The following is a 13,039-nucleotide window of genomic DNA, read 5'->3' on the forward strand; positions in this document are numbered from 1 at the left end:
AAAGGTAGTCCCCTGTGAAAGCACCAGTCGTTTCCGACTCTGGGGTGACGTTGCTTTCACGTTTTCACGGCAGACTTTTGACGGGGTGGTTTGCCATTGCCTTCCCCAGTCATCTACACTTTCCCCCCAGCAAGCTGGGTCCTGATTTTACCGACCTCAGAAGGATGGAAGGCTGAGTCAACCTGGAGCCGGCAACCTGAAACCAGCTTCTGTCGGGATCGAACTCAGGTCGTGAGCAGAGGGCTCCGACTGCAGTACTGCAGCTTTACCACTCTGCGCCACGAGGCTCTCTTGGGTCTACCCAAACAGAAATTTATCCGGAAAACACGGTATCAGTATTCTTTGGGTGCATTTCAGCTTCCCAAATGTATCCAGGATTTTCTGGGAGAACCAGGGGAAAAATCCTCCCAACGAATTACCGGCGAAACCAAGCTGCTCCCCCAGAACTGCAGCCAAGTCTGCAGGGGGAACTCTTAAGTCAACACCTTTTTAAATTTGTGAAGCGATATTAAAATGACCTTCAAAAAACCCAAAAAACCAACAAGTCTAAGGAGACGTCTTCTGGGTCTGCTCTACGTGCGAGACTTCAATACAGACAAGTTTTTTGTTTGCTTAAGAGGAAGCACAGGTGACTCTGCAGAACTTTGGATACATCGTCGGATAACGCAAAAGAGAAGGATATGAGAAAACCGTACCTGAACAAAATGAAGCCCAGGGACTCCACGGCTGCCCTTCGTACATCATCGTTGACGTCGCTCACCTGTTCAGAAGGGGAAAGAGAGAGTTTCGAGGGCGACGTTCAGGGAAACTGGCCACGGCGTTTTTCAATTTCATCAGAGGTGTGAATGCAGCTTTAAAAGGCAAAAGAGCACCTTTTCTAACTCTCTCCCCTGACAGATGAACCGCCCAGTCACAATTTCCTCATGATGTGGAATTGGCAGCCAGATGATGTACAGACAGCAAAAGTCATACATGGGCTTGGCGAGCCAGTTTGGTGTAGTGGTGAAGTGAATGGACTCTTATCCGGGAGAACCGTGTTTGATTCCCCACGCCTCCACTTGCAGCTGCTGGAAGGGCCTTGGGTCAGCCATAGCTCTCGCAGAAGTTGTCCTTGAAAGGGCAGCAGCTGTGAGAGCTCTCTCAGCCCCACCCACCTCACAGGGTGTCTGTCTTCTTAAGCCAGTTTCGTGCAGTGGTTACGTGGGTGGACTTTTATCTGGGAGAACCGGGTTTGATTCCCCATTTCTCCACTTGCACCTGCAGGAATGGCCTTGGGTCAGCCAGAGCTCTGGCAGAGCTTGGCACCATGACTCCAGCCGCATGGGGGAGTCATGAGGAGCCAGTTTGGTGTAGTGGTTAAGTGCGCGGACTCTTATCTGGGAGAACCAGGTTTGATTCCCCACTCCTCCAGTTGCAGCTGCTGGAATGGCCTTGGGTCAGTCATAGCTCTCGCAGAGGTTGTCCTTGAAAGGTCAGCAGCTGTGAGAGCCCTCTTGGCCCCACCCACCGAACAGGGCGTCTGTTGCCGGGGAGGAAGGGAAAGGAGATTGTGAGCCGCTCTGAGACTCTTTGGAGTGGAGGGCGGGATATAAATCCAATATCTTCATCTACCTCACAGGGTGTCTGTTGTGGGGGAGGAAGGGAAAGGAGATTGTGAGCCGCTCTGAGACTCTTCGGAGTGGAGGGCGGGATATAAATCCAATATCATCTTCTTCTTCTTCTTCTTAAAAGGGGGGGTTTGATAGATTCATGGAGGAAGGGTCTATTGGCGGCTACTAGCCATGGTGACTGAAGGGGTCCTACTCTGAGGTTAGCCAGGTAGAAGAAGAAGATGAAGATGATATTGGATTTATATCCCGCCTTTCTCTCTGAATCTCAGAGCGGCTCACAATCTCCTTTATCTTCCTCCCCCACAACAGACACATTGTGAGGTGGGTGTGGCTGAGAGGGCTCTCACAGCAGCTGCCCTTTCAAGGACAACCTCTGTCAGAGCTCTGGCTGACCCAAGGCCATGCTAGCAGGTGCAAGTGGAGGAGTGGGGAATCAAACCCGGTTCTCCCAGATAAGAGAGCTATGGCTGACCCAAGGCCATTCCAGCAGCTGCAAGTGGAGGAGTGGGGAATCAAACCCGGTTCTCCCAGATAAGAGTCCGCACACTTTAAACACTACACCAAACTGGCTCTCTTCAGGTACCAAACAAAGAATTCCAGAAACTGGGAGTAAAGGGCAACAAACGCAGTCGAACACCTCCGTTTGCGCTTCTAGAAGCTCAACCCACAGCTTGGTTTCTAAATGACAGCTACTTTAAGTCTTGGAGCAGCAGAGCATCTGCAACTGATGCCAACTGCAAAGATCTGCAGAGGAGCTGGCTGTGTTTCCCCGAGCGCGCACACACTCCACCCCACAGCCTTAGGATACTTACTGCCACATGCAAGAGGCGCCTGATCGCTTTGTTGTTCCCTGAGCCGCAGTACGCCATGGCAACTGTATACATCCCCGAACGACGGAGGATCGGATCCTGAAAGACAAGAGCGGGCCTCTGTCATGATGCTGGGTCTAGCGAGGCCTGCAAGCCCAGAGAAGCCTGCCTAGGCGTTACAAAAGAGCCTACATTTCCCAGGATCCCTTCAGTCCCTCTGATTGGGTGGCAAGGTTTTTGGAGGGAAACTGGCCCAGAGAGGGGTGGGGCCCGGGAGGAGAACATAAAAGGACCAAGCCCAGGCAGGGAGTGTTCTTTTCCTCCGAGGCAGAGCTGAGGAAGAGCTGCTGCAAGGAAGAGACCCCCGCCCTTAGAGGAAGGGCGAGTAGGCGCAGGTTTGACTGAGGCAATCTAGGGACAGTAAGTCCAGACGCGTTAAGGCATTGGTTTCTTTTCCCGTCACTCCTTCTACTGTTTAATGCACCTTGTTTGTTATACTGCACTGACTGATCTTTTAAATAAACCCTTTTTTCCCCTGTTGTTCCCTCTGCCTGGTCCTCACGCCTATTCTGTGGCCTAAGCTAAAGGAGGTCTGAAGGGCTTGGGAGGGAACTCTGGGCCTTCTCAAGGGGAACCCTGAACCCAGAGTGGTGGCAGCAATTGGTTAATACCCCTCTGAGCCGTGACAGCCTCGATGTTGAGATATTACATTACTGAAAATAAATCAGGGGGGCTGCTTTATTTAACATCCAAACTGTAGTCTGTTCTGAGCTTAGAAGGTTACTGGTTTTTAGAATCTCAACACCAAGACGTTCTTTCCATCCAACCTATCCACTAAAAGTTACAGAGCATTCCTAGAATAGTTTTACTCTGACTATTACTTTAATTTAACCTAATTTGACTGAGCAACAAGCAGAGCAAGGTAAAATGAAATCTATCTAGTTATCTTTACCTATCCCAACTTAGCAATGCTCTACCAAAGGCTCACGATTTCTCCTCCTCAGAGCAGAAAAACTCATTAATCCTCTCTTACAATATTTACTCAAATGCAAGGCTAGGTGCAGCGGTGAAGAGCACGGACTCTTATCTGGGGGAACCGGGTTTGATTCCCCACTCCTCCACTTGCAGCTGCTGGAAAGGCCTTGGGTCAGCCATAGCTCCTGCAGGCTTGTCCTTGAAAAGGCAGCTTCTGAGAGAACTCTCTCAGCCCCTCCTACCTCACAGGGTGTCCTGTGAGGTGGGTGGAGCTGAGAGGGGTCTCCCAGAAGCTGCCCTTTCAAGGACAACCTCTGCCAGAGCTCTGGCTGACCCAAGGCCATTCCAGCAGCTGCAAGTGGAGAAGAAGACGGCTGTAGATTTATACCCCGCCCTTCTCTTTGAATCAGTCTCGGAGTGGCTTACAATCTCCTAGATCTTCTCCCCCCACAACAGACACCCTGTGAGGTGGGTGGGGCTGAGAGGGCTCACACAGCAGCTGCCCTTTCAAGGACAACCTCTGCCAGAGCTATGACTGACCCAAGGCCATTCCAGCAGCTGCAAGCAGAGGAGTGGGGAATCAAACCCGGTTCTCCCAGATAAGAGAGCTCTGGCTGACCCAAGGCCATTCCAGCAGGTGCAAGTGGAGGAGTAGGGAATCAAACCCGGTTCTCCCAGATAAGAGTCCGTGCACTTCACCACTACGCCAAACTGGCTCAACGGGCTAGAGAGATGCTCAGTGCAGCTGGGCAGTTTCCGGGGAGCGGCACCGACTCACCTTGTCCCTGCAGAGGCTCTCGATGAGGGCGTCGGCCTCCTCCATCCGCCCGTACATCACCAGGGCGATGCCGACCGCCAGGCCTCGCAGGATCTTCTCGTGCTGGGTCTCCTGGGCGTAGCCCACCATGTCCTCAATCGCCTGGGCGTTTTTCGATCCCAGCATCACCAGTCCGAGAGCCAGGCCAGCCGCTTCACCTGCAGGGGAGGGTGGGGAGGGAGATGGAAGGAGAAGCAAAAGTGAACAGCCAGATCACTCCGGGGTAAACGGAAGACAGATTTCTAGACATTTGCATTGTGCGAAAGAGAGGCCAAAATAACACGGGGAGCAAACTTTAGAGCTACCTTCTTTACATTTTTAAGTGTCTCGTTCTTGGACTGTTTATCCCGGTTTTATTGTACTACTGTGCCATTAAAACAAAGCAGGAATCAAGTTTCACCTTTAAGACCAACCAATTTTTATTTAGAACGTCATCTTTCGTGTAAGAACATAAGAGAAGCCATGTTGGATCAGGCCAATGGCCCATCCAGTCCAGCACTCTGTGTCACACAGTGGCCAAAAAATTTATATACACACACACACACACTGTGGCTAATAGCCACTGATGGACCTCTGCTCCATATTTTTATCTAAACCCCTCTTGAAGGTGGCTATGCTTGTAGCCACCACCACCTTCTGTGGCAGTGAATTCCACATGTTAATCACCCTTTGGGTGAAGAAGTACTTCCTTTTATCCGTTTTAACCTGACTGCTCAGCAATTTCATCGAATGCCCACGAGTTCTTGTATTGTGAGAAAGGGAGAAAAGTACTTCTTTCTCTACTTTCTCCATCCCATGCATTATCTTGTAAACCTCTATCATGTCACCCCGTAGTCGACGTTTCTCCAAGCTAAAGAGACCTAAGTGTTTCAACCTTTCTTCATAGGGAAAGTGTTCCAGCCCTTTAATCATTCTAGTTGCCCTTTTCTGGACTTTCTCCAATGCTATAATATCCTTTTTAAGGTGCGGCGATCAGAACTGCACACAGTACTCCAAATGAAACCACACCATCGATTTATACAGGGGCATTATGATACTGGCTGATTTGTTATCAATTCCCTTCCTAATAATTCCCAGCATGGCGTTGGCCTTTTTTATTGCAAACACACACTGTCTTGACATTTTCAGTGAGTTATCTACCACAACCCCAAGATCTCTCTCTTGGTCAGTCTCTGCCAGTTCACACCCCATCAACTTGTATTTATAGCTGGGATTCTTGGCCCCAATGTGCATTACTTTGCACTTGGCCACATTGAACCGCATCTGCCACGTTGACGCCCACTCACCCAGCCTCAACAGATCCCTTTGGAGTGCCTCACAATCCTCTCTGGTTCTCACCACCCTGAACAATTTAGTGTCATCCGCAAACTTGGCCACTTCACTGCTCACTCCCAACTCTAAATCATTTATGAACAAGTTAAAGAGCATGGGACCCAGTACCGAGCCCTGCGGCACCCCACTGCTTACCGTCCTCCACTGCGAAGACTGCCCATTTATACTCACTCTCTGCTTCCTATTACTCAGCCAGTTTTTGATCCACAAGAGAACCTGTCCTTTTACTCCATGACTCTCGAGCTTTCTAAGGAGCCTTTGATGAGGAACTTTATCAAAAGCTTTCTGGAAGTCAAGGTAAACAACATCTAACGGATCTCCTTTGTCCACATGTTTGTTCACCCCCTCAAAGAAATGTAACAGGTTAGTGAGGCAAGATCTTCCCCTACATAACCCATGCTGAGTCTTCCTCAATAACTTGTGTTCATCAATGTGCCTACTCATTCTGTCCTTGATAATGGTTTCTACCAACTTTCCCGGTATTGAAGTCAGACTGACTGGCCTGTAATTTCCCGGATCTCCTCTGGAACCCTTTTTAAAGATGGGGGTGACATTTGCTACCTTCCAGTCCTCAGGAACGGAGGCAGATTTCAATGAAAGATTGTGCTCTTAAACACACTTCATCAGACGAGGAATCCAGCACAGTGAGCAAAGCCATACATAGGTGATTTCTAAATAAAAATTGGTTGGTCTTAAAGGTGAAACTTGACTCCTGCTTTGTTCAGCTGCTTCAGACCAACACAGCTGCTCGCTTGGATCCGTGCCATTAAAGGTTCGTTTGATTTGATTTTGATCGGACATTTGCATTGCCAAAAGGTTCAAAATGTCATTGCTTTGTTCCAAGGTTCTGAACAGGTCACAGCCAAATTACTGATGCCCCAACGTCATATTGTAATAGTATACTTTTTTTCTCTCCTGGGTTTTCCTTCACATCTCTATACAGTCCAGAAAGAAGAAGGAAAAGAGGGAAAGGAGAAAGAAGGAAAGGAGGAGAGAAGGGGGAGAAGAAGCAGCAGCAATTGGATTTATATCCCACCGTATACACTGAATCTCAGAGTCTCAGTGCAATCACAATCTCCTTTGCTGTCCCCTCCACCATCACAACAGACACCCTGTGAGGTGGGTGGGGGTGGAGGGGGCTCTCACAGCAGCTGCCCTTTCAAGGACAACCTCTGCCAGAGCTATGGCTGACCCAAGGCCATTCCAGCAGCTGCAAGTGGAGGAGTGGGGAATCAAACCCGGTTCTCCCAGATAAGAGTCCGCGCACTTCACCACTACACCAAATTGGCTCTCAAAGCATTCCTAGCTCAGCAGCTGCCCTTTCAAGGACACCTCCTACAAGAGTTATGGCTGACCCAAGGCCATTCCAGCAGCTGCAAGTGGAGGAGTGGGGAATCAAACCCGGTTCTCCCAGATAAGAGTCCGCGCACTTCACCACTACACCAAACTGGCTCTCAAAGCATTCCTAGCTCAGCAGCTGCCCTTTCAAGGACACCTCCTACAAGAGTTATGGCTGACCCAAGGCCATTCCAGCAGCTGCAAGTGGAGGAGTGGGGAATCAAACCTGGTTCTCCCAGAGAAGAGAGCTCTGGCTGACCCAAGGCCATCCCAGCAGCTGCAAGTGGAGGAGTGGGGAATCAAACCCGGTTCTCCCAGATAAGAGAGCTCTGGCTGACCCAAGGCCATTCCAGCAGCTGCAAGTGGAGGAGTGGGGAATCAAACCCGGTTCTCCCAGATAAGAGTCCGCGCACTTCACCACGACACCAAACTGGCTCTTAACCATGTGCCAAGAACTGCCCCCTTCTCATAAGAACATAAGAACATAAGAGAAGCCATGTTGGATCAGGCCAACGGCCCATCAAGTCCAACACTCTGTGTCACACAGTGGCAAAAAATGTTATATACACACATACACTGTGGCTAATAGCCACTGATGGACCTGTGCTCCATACACTGTGGCTAATAGCCACTGATGGACCTGTGCTCCATATTTTTATCTAAACCCCTCTTGAAGGTGGCTATACTTGTGGCCGCCACCACCTCCTGTGGCAGTGAATTCCACATGTTAATCACCCTTTGGGTGAAGAAGTACTTCCTTTTATCCGTCTTAACCTGTCTGCTCAGCAATTTCATCGAATGCCCACGAGTTCTTGTATTGTGAGAAAGGGAGAAAAGTACTTCTTTCTCTACTTTCTCCATTCCATGCATTATCTTGTAAACCTCTATCATGTCACCCCGCAGTCGACGTTTCTCCAAGCTAAAGAGTCCCAAGCGTTTCAACCTTTCTTCATAGGGAAAGTGCTCCAGCCCTTTAATCATTCTAGTTGCCCTTCTCTGCACCTTCTCTAAAGCTATAATATCCTTTTTGAGGTGCGGCGACCAGAACTGCACACAGTACTCCAAATGAGACCGCACCATCGATTTATACAGGGGCATTATGATACTGGCTGATTTGTTTTCAATTCCCTTCCTAATAATTCCCAGCATGGCATTGGCCTTTTTTATTGCAAACGCACACTGTCTTGACACTTTCAGTGAGTTATCTATCATGACCCCAAGATCTCTCTCTTGATCAGTCTCTGCCAGTTCACACCCCATCAACTTGTATTTGTAGCTGGGATTCTTAGCCCCAATGTGCATTACTTTGCACTTGGCCACATTGAACCGCATCTGCCACGTTGACGCCCACTCACCCAGCCTCAACAGATCCCTTTGGAGTTCCTCACAATCCTCTCTGGTTCTCACCACCCTGAACAATTTAGTGTCATCCGCAAACTTGGCCACTTCACTGCTCACTCCGAACTCTAAATCATTTATGAACAAGTTAAAAAGCATGGGACCCAGTACCGAGCCCTGCGGCACCCCACTGCTTACCGTCCTCCACTGCGAAGACTGCCCATTTATACTCACTCTCTGCTTCCTATTACTCAGCCAGTTTTTGATCCACAAGAGGACCTGTCCTTTTACTCCATGATTCTCAAGCTTTCTAAGTAGCCTTTGATGAGGAACTTTATCAAAAGCTTTCTGGAAGTCAAGGTAAACAACATCTATCGGGTCTCCTTTGTCCACATGTTTGTTCACCCCCTCAAAGAAATGCAACAGGTTAGTGAGGCAAGATCTTCCCTTGCAGAACCCATGCTGAGTCTTCCTCAATAACCCGTGTTCATCAATGTGCCTACTCATTCTGTCCTTGATAATGGTTTCTACCAACTTTCCCGGTATTGAAGTCAGACTGACTGGCCTGTAGTTTCCCGGATCTCCTCTGGAACCTTTTTTAAAGATGGGGGTGACATTTGCTACCTTCCAGTCCTCAGGAATGGAGGCAGATTTCAATGAAAGATTACAGATTTTTGTTAGAAGATCCACAAGTTCAACTTTGAGTTCCTTCAGAACTCTCGGATGTATGCCATCCGGACCCGGTGACTTATTAGTTTTTAATTTGTCTATCAGTTGTAGGACCTCCTCATTTGTCACCTCAATCTGACTCAGGTCTTTCAACACCCCTTCCAAAATTAGTGGTTCTGGGGCGGGCAAAAAGTTCTCGTCTTCTACAGTGAAGACGGAGGCAAAAAATTCATTTAGCTTTTCAGCCATTTCCCTATCCTCCTTCAGTAATCCTTTTACCCCATGGTCATCCAAGGGCCCCACTGCCTCCCTGGCTGGTTTCCTACTTCTAATATATTTGAAGAAAGTTTTATTGTTGGTCTTTATGTTTTTTGCAATATGCTCCTCATAGTCCCTTTTTGCCTGCCTGATCACAGTCTTGCATTTGATTTGCCACAGCCTGTGTTCCCTTTTACTAATCTCACTTGGACTGGTTTTCCACCGCTTAAAGGAGTCCTTCTTACCTTTTACAGCTTCCATTACTTTATTTGTTAACCACGCAGGCCTTTTCTTATGCCTGTTTGTGCCTTTCCTAACTTGTGGTATGTATTTTATCTGAGCTTCTAGGATTATAGTTTTAAATAGCGTCCAAGCTTTCTCAAGGGTTTTGACCGTATGTACCTTTCCTTTCAGTTTCTTCCTCACATGCCTCCTCATCTCAGTGTATTTACCCCTTTTAAAGTTAAACGTGGTTGTGGTGGTCTTTTTGGACAACTCCCTATTTATACAAACGGTGAAATCAATAACATTATGGTCACTGCTCCCAAGCGGCGCAATCACTTTTACATCTCTCACCAAGTCTTGGGCATTACTTAGGACCAAATCCAGGATCGCCCCACCCCTGGTAGGTTCTGAGACCATCTGCTCCATAGCACAGTCATTGAGAGCATCAAGAAACTCAATCTCTTTCTCTCGACCAGAACACATATTGACCCAATCAATCTGCGGGTAGTTAAAATCACCTATTACAACACAGTTTTTACGTTTAGCCGCTATCTTTAAGCCTTCCATCATATTATAATCGTCCTCTCTCTTTTGATTTGGTGGGCGATAACAAACTCCCATAGTTAAATTTCCTTTTGGGCCCCCTATTTCAACCCAAAGCATTTCTAAAAGTGAATCTAATTCTCTGATCTCAGCCTTACTGGACCGTATATCCTCTCTGACATACAGAGCCACCCCACCTCCAACCCTTCCCTCCCTATCCTTCCGATATAGCTTATATCCAGGAATCACCGTGTCCCACTGATTCTCCTCATTCCACCAAGTTTCTGAAATTCCCACAATGTCTATGTTTTCTCCCAGCACTAAACATTCCAATTCACCAATTTTACTTTGAACACTTCTAGCATTTGCATACAAACATCTATAATTTCCCAGGCGAGCTAGGCCCGCCACCTTCCTCCTGCCGCCTCGAGACACTGGCAGACAGTCCATATTGTTTGTCACCTTCACAGTGGACAACTCCGGTCCGTTACCCGGTAGAAAAATAGCAGCTAACCCTTCATCTCTTTGAGACGAGTCCTCCCGAACCAGAGACATTTCATCTCCTGTCGGCTTTCCCCCAAGATTTAGTTTAAAAACTGCTCTGCCACCTTTTTGATTTTAAGCGCCAGCAGCCTGGTTCCATCCGGGGACAAGTGGAGACCGTCTCTTTTGTACAGCTCCCGCTTGTTCCAGAAAGCATCCCAGTGCCTAACAAACTTAAACCCTTCCTCCTTACACCATCGTCTCATCCACACATTGAGACTTCTAATTTGTGCCTGTCTCTCCTGCCCTGCACGTGGAACAGGTAGCACTTCCGAGAAGGCTACCTTGGAGGTCCTGGCCTTAAGTCTCCCGCCTAGCAGCCTAAATTTTTCCTCCAGGACCTCACGACTGCATTTCCCCACATCGTTGGTGCCAACATGCACCACGACCACAGGCTCCTCCCCAGCACTGTCTATCAGTCTATCTACTACACGCGTAATGTCCGCTACCTTCGCACCAGGCAGGCAAGTCACCATACGGTCAGTACGCGGTTTCGCCACCCGGCTGTCTACTTGCCTAATGATCGAATCACCAACTACCAATACCCCCCCTCTCCCCCTGCTCAGGGATGGTTCCTTGGCGCGAAAGGATTCCCGCTCACCGACCGAAGAAGAGGTCCCTTCTGAGGGCGCATTCCCCTTATCCTCAGCACGGTGCCCTGTTCCCTCTCGACCCTCACGCTCTCTGGCAGCAACGGGGCTGCTACGTTCAGAGCGGGGCTCATCTAATACGCCCCCGAGAGTCTTCCCCAAGTGCCTAACTGACCGTCTCTGCTTCTCCAGGGCAGTCACCTCGGCCTCAAGGGTACGAACTCGTTCCCTGAGGACCAGGAGCTCCTTGCATCGAGCACACACCCAAGACTTCTGTCCTTTGGGCAGATAGTCATACATGTGACACTCAGTGCAAAACACTGGAAAGCCCCCAACCCCCTGCTGGCATTCTATCTTCATTGTATATATATATATATATTAAAATATACAGTCCTCTTTAAATGCTGTTTAAGTGGCTCCCCTTCTGGCGGGTCAACTTACCTAAACTTACCTTATTGGGAACTTACCTTATTTGGAGAACAAGGAAGCCAGGGATCTGGGTTCCTGCTCCTTAGAGAGCCCCTAGGCGAAGAGCCACAGGCCAAGAGCCCTTTAGCTCTCGCCCTTCGGCTCGCGCCAAAGGCTCGCGCCTTTGGCAAGGCGCAGCTTAAAATGCAAAGAGGTGGAGCAGGGCACTCCTCAGCAATCACTCTCAATCAGCAGCAATCACTCTCAATCTCTTTCACCCTTAAGGCAGTCAACCAAACAAAGAGCAGTTCCCCAGCTATCACACCTTAGAATTTTAGGCAGCCCCACAAACCTTAGAATGTAGTCCTTCAAAACTCAGAAATTCTCAGCAATTTCTCCAGCTGTCTCAGCTATCAGAGCTGCTCTGCTCTGCTCCTCCCAGACCTCTGTGAGATGTGCTCAGCCTTTGGCAAGGCGCAGCTTAAAATGCAAAGAGGTGGAGCAGGGCACTCCTCAGCAATCACTCTCAATCAGCAGCAATCACTCTCAATCTCTTTCACCCTTAAGGCAGTCAACCAAACAAAGAGCAGTTCCCCAGCTATCACACCTTAGAATTTTAGGCAGCCCCACAAACCTTAGAATGTAGTCCTTCAAAACTCAGAAATTCTCAGCAATTTCTCCAGCTGTCTCAGCTATCAGAGCTGCTCTGCTCTGCTCCTCCTCTCAACAGGTCTGTTCAAAGTGCCACCTCACCTGTCACTGCATCATCTTGGTACAGGTTTGTTTTCAGAAGGTCATACACATCTTGGCGTGCGGTCCCCATGGCGGCTAAGCCGAGGCCAAGGCTGCCCCCGTGGCGGACGATCTGCCGAAAATAAAAGGGGGAAAGGGAATTGTTCACGTTCTTTAGAGCAAGGGTCCCCAACCTTTTGGAGCCTGTGAGCACCTGGGGAATTCTGATATAAAATGGCTGCCGTGGGAGACGGAGCCAACCACAAAATGTCCGGGAGCGAGATTACATGCAATTGTAATAATAGATCTTTAGCATTCGGTCAGAAGCCCTGCTTAGCTGGTTGCCCTTTAAAACGAACATATTGCTTTGAACTGTTTTTCCCCACACGCTCAAGCTTGCTTTCAGTCACGCAGGGAAGATCCCTTGTGGGGGCAGCTGCAGCTCGAGCAAATTTTAAAAAAAAATGTATATAGCCAATCAGAAGCCCTGCTGGGCAAAAGCCCCACTGGCCCCAAATCACTTTCTAAAAACACTGGGAGGGCACCAGGCAAGGTGCCATGGTGGTCCATGAGCTCTTTGTTGGGGACTCAGTCCTGCAGTCCTAAGCTCTGCTCACGACCTGAGTTCGATCCCCGGCGGAAGCTGGGTTTTCAGGTAGCCGGCTCGAGGTTGACTCGGCCTTCCATCCTTCCGAGGTCAGTAGAATGAGTCCCCAGATTGCTGGGGGGAGAAGTGTAGCTTGCTGGGGGGAAAGGGCAGATGACTGGGGAAGGCAATGGCAAACCACCCCGTAAAAAGTCTGCCGTGAAAACGTGAAAGCCACGTCCCTCCAGAGTCGGAAATGACTGGTG

The 13,039-nt window shown here is 49.0% G+C and overlaps 1 protein-coding gene across 1 annotated transcript in view; it reads right to left on the bottom strand.

Annotated features, from left to right (window-relative positions):
• The window catches only part of LOC132574479 (26S proteasome non-ATPase regulatory subunit 1-like), a gene marked incomplete at its 5' end in the record, with an annotated part of 261,677 nt that overhangs the window by 208,193 nt on the left and 40,445 nt on the right, over positions 1–13,039 (bottom strand). Inside the window, 4 exons of the mRNA XM_060242832.1 lie at positions 594–760; positions 2,423–2,518; positions 4,173–4,369; positions 12,209–12,320. Coding sequence (XP_060098815.1) covers positions 594–760; positions 2,423–2,518; positions 4,173–4,369; positions 12,209–12,320 — 572 coding nt within the window. The remainder of the gene's footprint in view (positions 1–593; positions 761–2,422; positions 2,519–4,172; positions 4,370–12,208; positions 12,321–13,039) is intronic.

The sequence above is a fragment of the Heteronotia binoei genome, chromosome 6, assembly GCF_032191835.1.
Source record: "Heteronotia binoei isolate CCM8104 ecotype False Entrance Well chromosome 6, APGP_CSIRO_Hbin_v1, whole genome shotgun sequence".
Taxonomy (NCBI): Eukaryota; Metazoa; Chordata; class Lepidosauria; order Squamata; family Gekkonidae; genus Heteronotia; species Heteronotia binoei.